General features: G+C 31.3%; 1 protein-coding gene across 4 annotated transcripts; it reads left to right on the forward strand.

The window, feature by feature from the left end:
• The first annotated feature begins 1,034 nt into the window (after positions 1-1,034).
• Positions 1,035-4,523, forward strand: LOC112034742 (two-pore potassium channel 1). 4 transcript variants are annotated; one of them, XR_010629066.1, is made up of 5 exons: positions 1,035-1,211; positions 2,125-3,073; positions 3,237-3,470; positions 3,904-4,079; positions 4,229-4,523. XR_010629066.1 is itself a non-coding variant. In XM_024067557.2 (3 exons), the coding sequence occupies exons 2-3, from the start codon at positions 2,172-2,174 to the stop codon at positions 3,382-3,384; spliced, it is 1,050 nt and encodes a 349-aa protein (XP_023923325.1). In that variant the 5' UTR covers positions 1,036-1,211; positions 2,125-2,171; the 3' UTR covers positions 3,385-3,551. The 4 variants fall into 4 exon arrangements, 2 of the variants coding, with proteins under 2 accessions (XP_023923325.1, XP_065629868.1); XR_002885406.2 differs by lacking the exon at positions 3,904-4,079 and having other exon boundaries at positions 1,036-1,211; XM_024067557.2 differs by lacking the exons at positions 3,904-4,079; positions 4,229-4,523 and having other exon boundaries at positions 1,036-1,211; positions 3,237-3,551.
• The last annotated feature ends 3,758 nt before the right edge of the window (positions 4,524-8,281 follow it).

The following is an 8,281-nucleotide window of genomic DNA, read 5'->3' on the forward strand; positions in this document are numbered from 1 at the left end:
AATCCCAAATACAATGAAAAAGAGGAACAACATTTGGTCCATACCTATCAATCATAATATTTTGTTTCCTATTCCAAGTTATCCTAAGAAGTTAAAAATTAGCATAGATTTAGAGGAGATTAAAAGAAAAGTAGCAAGAATTTAAAATTGTATGGAAAGGAATAATAGAAATCAATATATGTTTTGGGGAGAAATTTTTTTGTAATAGTTGATTCTCATACATGAGTTTAGTGATTATCAAAATAGAAACTATTATAATTTTGTTTAATAGTTCTTATGTGATAAAATGGAAACAAAGTTTGGATAAATTGCTCAGTAATTTCTCCAAAAATGCAAAATAATGTTAGCTTTCATATGAAACCAACAAGATTCATTTTCATGTTCTAATAAAAATTATACATTTTCCAGTTTTTAATTGTGTTGTGTTTTGATACATATCTCACACTATTCTAACATATTACAAAATGTTTTGTTATATATAATAATTGAAAGTAAAATGCAACATGTGTCTTTGCTTAAAAAAAAAAAAAATACACACACACACACACACAAAGTCAAGATAAAGACTTCTTTACTTACATAAAATTTATTATATATATTACAATGTAATCACATTATTGTGAGATGAGTTTGGGACTATTACATATAAATCTCAACTATTATTCTCATTCTTTACTTAACAAAACATAATATGACATCAAAATTATCTCGCGCATTGCGCAGGTCTGCGACTAGTTCTATTAATAATTGATTCATCTTGTGGATCATCTCAAAAAAAAAAAAAAAAAAAAGGCGGAGATTACTACAAGTCTACGAGTTGCTTACAAAGTACAATGAAGAAAACTACAAGTTGTTTAGGCCAAGCCTTGTTTACATGACCGGGCTCAAGAATTAATTGAAGCCAGAATCCATGGGCCCATTTTACATAACAGCATAGTTAAAGCCCAGCCCGATCAAGCCTATGATTTGGACTTGACAGTTGACAAGACACACTGATTCTTTCCTTTAGAATTTAGAAATCAGAAACGAATTCAATATAAAATAAAATAATAATTTATGATAAATATTTAAATTTATAGAGTAGATTTTGTAATGGTGTCCTACAGATCATTCCGGGAGTTTCGCTAGAATTTGCCAATTTGGTGATCAAATTTCTCCAACTGAAAGCCGCTTTATCCTTGAAAGTCTAAGGCTAGTACAAGTTTTCACTGGTAAGCCTCTCTGAGTCTCTGTTTTCTCTCTTTTGGTTAGATCTCTGTGTTGATGTAAATAGTGTAGTTTCTAAGTTTTAACACTCATTTGAAGGAAACCCATTTGGGTTATTTTGGTAGAAACATATTTAGACACCTCAGTTTACATCAATGTGAGTTTTTGTGTTTTTCCCTTCATTTTTTCTTTATAAAGTTTGTGACTTTAATAACTGATTTTTGCTATAGTTCAATGTCGCTGTGTATCTGGAATATGGAATAAAACTGTCACTGGGGAAACTTTGAGCTGCTGATCATGTAAATTGTTAGAATTTGGCTGATTCAATCATGTAAAGTAGTTGGGCTCATACCCAGTTGGTTATTTCTGTTAATTTATTAATCTTCATTTGGCCAATGAACAAAATGGGAATTCTGATGAGTTTCAGCTATGAAATCAAGTTTTTCTGTAGAGATCAATAAAAATTGTTTAATCAAACCCATCTTTCTAAAAGGGAATATCCAGTAGATTTGCCCCTTGTTTCTCACTATTGTATTTTATTTATCTCTGTATTCGGTTTGATGACCAATTTGAAAAGTGTTATGTACTTATGCTTAAGATAGACAAATGGAAGTAGAGCATGGCAGAAAAGAATAAATGTAACTAACTCTGATTAGTTTGTTGAGGATCATAGCGGGCCCAAAGTTTTGGGACTAAGGCTTGGTTGTTGTTGTTGTTGTTGCTGTTGGAAGCTGAAAAAATTGTCTGAATAATACTTTCATTTGATTATAAACAAGCACTTAATATGGTTTATGAACTGATATGCACACTTTTGTGGTAACTGCTCTTACATTTCAATTGATAAATCGGCTGCTGGATTACTGTTTTCAATTGAATTGGTTTATAAACCTTGGCTAACATAGCTAATTTGAAATCCAGTGTGACCATATGGGTTTTTAAGACAGGCCCTCTTTTGTTGGATATTAATGGCCTCTAATGGTGTGGAAGAGCCCTTGCTGTCAGGAATGGTAGATCCTTCAGTTCAAACGAAAAAGAAAAATTCTCTGAAGAGAAGAAGATATCGCCATTGTAAAAGTGCTCCTCTTGCAAAATTTGTTCCTCCAGAAACGAAAGGGATTGGCCAGATTCCACGCACTGAATCCATTCGTGGGAAGCTACATCCAAGTTTTAAGCAAGTAGCCATATTCTTGGCTGTTTACTTAGGTGTAGGAGCTGTAACCTTCCTTCTTGTTAGGAACCAGATTGAGGGGAAGAAAACAGTTGGATTTCTTGATGCTGTGTATTTTTGTATCGTGACAATGACAACTGTTGGATATGGAGACCTGGTTCCTGATAGTACCCTTACAAAACTACTTGCTTGTGCCTTTGTTTTCACAGGAATGGCTCTGATTGGACTAATCCTGAGCAAAGCAGCAGACTATTTGGTAGAGAAGCAAGAAACATTACTTGTTAAGGCCTTACATATGAGTCATAATGTTGGTACCACTGAAATTCTAAAAGAGGTAGAGACCAACAAAGTGAGATATAAATGTTTAACAGTCTTTATCCTTCTTTTGGTGCTTGTAATTATTGGGACAATCTTCCTAGCTACTGTTGAGAAATTAGACCTTGTTGATGCGTTTTATTGTGTATGTGCTACCATCACAACCCTGGGCTATGGAGATAAGAGTTTCTCAACAGAAGTGGGGCGTGCTTTTGCAGTAATTTGGATATTGACTAGTACTATTACCTTAGCTCAGTTTTTTCTCTACATTGCTGAGCTTAACACTGAAAGGAGACAAAGGGCACTGGCCAATTGGGTTCGCACTCGGAAGATGACTAGTGTAGATCTAGAAGCAGCTGATATTGACGATGATGGGGTTGTTGAGTAAGTTGTGTGTTTTCTATTTGAAGCACATATTGTTGAAATGGTCATCTTTGTTACTACTTATTATGGTTTCTCCACAAGCTGTCTCTAACATACATACTGGTTTTTTTAAGTCTTAATGCACAACTTACTCATGCTCTTTTTTCTAATTTATTTTTTATAGTGCTTCGGACTTCATCATATATAAACTGAAAGAGATGGGGAAGATAAGTCAAGATGATATTTCACTGTTACTAGAAGAGTTTGAAGATCTTGATGTTGATCAGTCAGGAACTCTGTCAGTGTCTGACATAATGCTTGCTCAGTCTTAACCAGAGAGGTGGCCGTGGCCATCCATCACAAACTGGTAACGGATTGTGTAATGTATACATACATTTGAAAAGAGACCTGAAATAATGTAAGAGTTAATAACCTTGTAAGTTTGTACATCTAATTTTGTTCATCATTATATCACGTTCATGGCTCTTTACACAATCAATAGACTTGTTGCACAATACTTCAGGCGATCATGATTCACATTCAGAGCAGCAATATAGTGCTGGTAATTATATGCTAGCTCAGCTGCAAATATGTTTTCGTATACATCATGGTCTTGAATGGGTGACTATACAAGTAATAGACCAAAGTTGGGTCAGAATTATCAAGTCATTTGGGATTTAAGGAAATTAAGGATCAGTCCAAGTCCAATTGTCCAAATGTTCATTGGGAGTTTTTGTTTGTTATCAGTTGTGAGACCTATCATTTTTTATTTATTTATTTATTTATTTATTTATTTTTTGAGAAGAGTGAGAGCCATCTTTTGTTGGTACCTTATACTCATAATTTCACAGGCGATTAAGCCTTTTCCAGCCACCAGTCTTATGAGTTAAGTGCATACTGTCAAATTACTAGCTTCTTACCCATTTAGGGTCTTGGATAAGAAACAAGGAAACAAAGGATGTTCACTCATAGATTCTCATCTGAGTGAAAATGTAAAGGGTAAAGTCACATATTACTTCATGTTGAGGTAACTAACCTTTCCTGTTGGTCTGAGTTCCAGAAAAGAGGCTTCTAAGCCTTTATGTTATTGCCTTTATTTCCATTTTAATGTTGTTTTAAAGGATCACTCATTTGTGTCTTCTTTGTTTTGTTGACATGGGCGTCCATGGCTCTTAGAGAGCCTGACTAATCATCCAAGTGACTGTAATCCTCCCATCTTACACACACCAAGCAATTACAGGGAGGAATTCATTGAGGGTGGTCCCAAGCTAGGTACTGGCTAAAAGGCTTGAACTGAGGATCTCCTGGATCGCATGAAACTTGAAAATCATTAGGTCCCATGATTACTTGTAAAATTGTAACACACTTCTCTCTGCTATGCTACTTTGTACTGCAATTATTTTTTTTGGGTCTAAACTAAACAGCTTGTGGTAGATATGCTCAACATCTTGTAGCATAAATTTTCCAGTAAGTTACCTGTAGCTTTCCTTTTGGGGCCTAAACTTTTTTTTGGGGGGCCTAAACTAATCGTACAAAAGAAAAAGAAGACAGTTTAGTAGATCCATATTTAGCAACAACCAATAGCATATGACAATCTCACCTTGAAAACTTTGTAGACTTCGCAGGACAATGCTGTACCAAGGCCTTGCTGCTTCTTTACACCATAAAACAAACAAAAGCATTCATCTGCCGGCATTGCATCATTATGGATCAAAATATTCCCTTGGGTCTTTGACAACTACTGACCAGGACTCCTTGTGATAGGTTATTTTCATTGACTAATATTAGTTGAAAATAAATTAAATAAAAATGCATGCCTAAAAAATTGTGTTATACACAACTATTAAATGATGTTTTGTTTGGAATAGTCTTTTTTTAAATAGTCTTTTTTTTTTTTTTTCCTTTCTAATTTCGCTTTAAAAAAATTAGATTAAAGAAAAAAAAAAAAAAACAAATGTACCCTTACCAAAAAAAATTAACAAATGTACCCTTACCAAAAAAAATTAAAAAATTAAAAAATGTAACATTGAGATCCTTACAAAATCCATTTTCCTGCTACAACTTTACAAACGCTATGCCACTCACTATAAAGATAAGGTTTTGAAATTCAAAGCCACCATAATTTCTACAAGTAAAAGTCAAAATGTTTAAAATTACCCTTAGCGATGTTAGATGGGGAGAATGGGACCAAGACAAAATAATTGAATTAATATTATGGGCATCTTTTTCTTTGTGGATGTCATGTCCTTTGGGGGGGGCAATCAACAAAATAGAAAGACGTGTCAATGACATATCATGGATTGAGCTCAAAGTAAAAACTCACCAAATGTTTTATTATCAAATCAAGGTATCATTTGATTTTATATGTAGGCAAAGATTGAATATCTTATTCGATAATAAGAGTTTTTATTAATTGGGATAATTGAAACTTACTAAAAAAAATTATTCTAAATTGGGTCTCAGTCTTTTTTTATTTTATTCTGACTTATGATGGACTAACACTTCACTTGTTGAAAATATATTGTGAAATTTTGTTTTGCTTGTAAAAGAACTAATTTTTTTAGAAAAATACTAACGAATGTCCTTAGGGCATTGATTAATAATCCATTTAAAGAAAGCTTTTGTGGAAAAAGAAAAAAAAACAATTAATATTTTGATAACTTTTTTTATTTTCCATAAAAATGATATCAAAACTTTTCTAAAATTGATTATTAACTAATACCCTAAGGGCACTTGTTAGCATGATCCATCTTTTTAATAGAAGTCTTCTTTATTCTCCAAAAGCAAAAATTTTATATTTATCATTTAGAAAAGTGAAGATATAGACATTATATTCATTGTTTTTATTATTATATTATTTTAGAAGAAAAGAAAATTGTAAACTTCATAGTTATGAATTAAAGGCATGTTGCATTTATCATCAATGAAAAATAAGATTTCCTCTGTTTGTATTATTGTTATAGTATTTTTTTTTTCTTATATTGAGTTGTATATATTTGACATGTAAAGAGATGGATGTTATTTAAATTATTTTAAATTGATTAAATGTTTATAAGTTTAACAATTTTTAAAACTATTAGTATACTACTATACTCTAGTTATGGAATCTCTAAATTAGTTAATAAAAAAATATTTATCTAAAATATTTAAATCAATGTGATTAATATTATTTAAAAGAAAATTCACAATTTACAAACTAACTGCATGAAAAATGTATTTTGAATTATGTAAAGACAATATATTTTTTTAAGCGAATGTAAATACTAATTTGATGTAAATATTTGTAAGATATTCAAAAATCACATAAGATGTAAATATTTTGTAAGATATTCAAAAATCACATAAGATGAAAAAATTTCCTAACTCCACCATCTGATGTAATATCATTTTTTTGTTGTCCCATTATAAACATTTTTTTTAATTGTATATAAATCATAACGGACCATTTTAACTAGTAAAAAATTTCTTATAAAAAATTTTAGTAAAATTTTTTGTCTTATTACAAATCTCATTTTATATTTCATTAATTATGTCTGAGTATAATTTTTAAACACTTCGATTTTAATTTTAATTTCATAATAAAGGACGTGTAAAAAATTTGATGGAGAGGGAATACAGAATAAAATATATATTATATTGGGGCATAATTTTTATTTCATTTCAACAATTATAAATAATTAAATAAAAAAAATCATTAATTTTCTTATGTGATTAAACTTATATAGTTATGGTACAAATAAGTGGTTGCACTTTTTTTTTTTTTTTTTAATAAGTAGTTGCACTTTCCCCAAAAAAAAAAAAATAGTTGCACCTAAGTAAATTAATTTCAAAATGAACGGTTGTGGGGCCCATGAAGGTGGACCCCACACCAAACATAAAATTGGATAACCATCATACAACCTCTTGAAGTTTCGCGCAGCCACAAGTTTCAAGGACCCACAACCCACTGGGTTGATTTCCCATCAAATCAATTTCAAAAGGCCGTGATCATGGGCCCACCACATATACTTTATCAAACGTCCCACATCACACTTCGGAGAATATACGGTACGCCACAAGTATACGTAACGAGCATTTTACTTGCAACACCCCTTGTGTGCCACGCAGTGGCACAGTACCAGTGTACGACTTTCAAAGCCCATAAATAATTATACAGGATCAAGAATTGGGTATAGTGCATAGATTCGATGAGAATGGTTTTAAAATCGGACTGGTCCAGCCGAATCAACCGGTTTAATAGAGAATAAAATCTCAATCGGTTGGATAAAAAACATAAAATCCAGTGGCTCAACTATATAGACACTATATGTTTAACTTGTAAAGATTTGGAACCATTTTTTTTTTTTTTTTTTTTTGGTATGATCAATTATAAATGGTTAATCAAGTTTCTTAAAAAAAAATATTAATCAATTATGTATGATAAAATGATAAATTCATATGATACTCAGTGTCTACTTCACTCGATTATTTCATCGAGTTCACAAATATAGTGTATTAGGAAAGAAAAATTTTAAGCCGCTACCAATTTCACGTTCACTTTCACAACTGTCTGATATAGCTGACTACAAGTAGTAAACAAATTGTAAATCCATATAAAACTGACCGACAATTAATAATAATCTGCCTAATTAATAATAATCTATCACCCCTCACTTTTGGTATAATAATCACTTTATAAGTATAGAAGTTTATAGGAGGTGAGAACAACGGGCAATGTTCAAATCTTAAAAAATGAGCTCTACATATATATAAAACTTAGATCACTTAGATTGAACTAGAATAAAAAATTTTCCTTGTATAAAAAATAAAAAATCTATCTTATAGAATAATGGTAAAAATAGAAAACTCTACACATCTATGAACTTAGATTGAACTAAAATAAAATTTTTACATTATATAAAACATAATAATAATAATAATTATAATAATAATCTGCGATATAGAATAGTGGTAAAAATAGGGGTGGAATTGGATCAAGTTCTAGAATAAGTCTAAGCAGACAAACTGTTAAATCACAGTTTGCAATTGCAGCTCACAATAGGTACTAGCCTGCTAGTACTAGCAACCCTAACAAAAAAATAAATGGTACCAGCGGTCTAGTACAACTTTGCTTAGAATTTAACACCAAATAATTTTTAATAAGACAAACTTGCTCAAAACCAACAAAAATGAGTGGTCGGTGTTAAATGCTTCAAAATGGTTTCAGGAATCTATGCACAGTACAGAATT

This window comes from Quercus suber, unplaced genomic scaffold, assembly GCF_002906115.3.
Source record: "Quercus suber isolate HL8 unplaced genomic scaffold, Cork oak 2.0 scaffold_80, whole genome shotgun sequence".
NCBI classification, from domain to species: Eukaryota; Viridiplantae; Streptophyta; class Magnoliopsida; order Fagales; family Fagaceae; genus Quercus; species Quercus suber.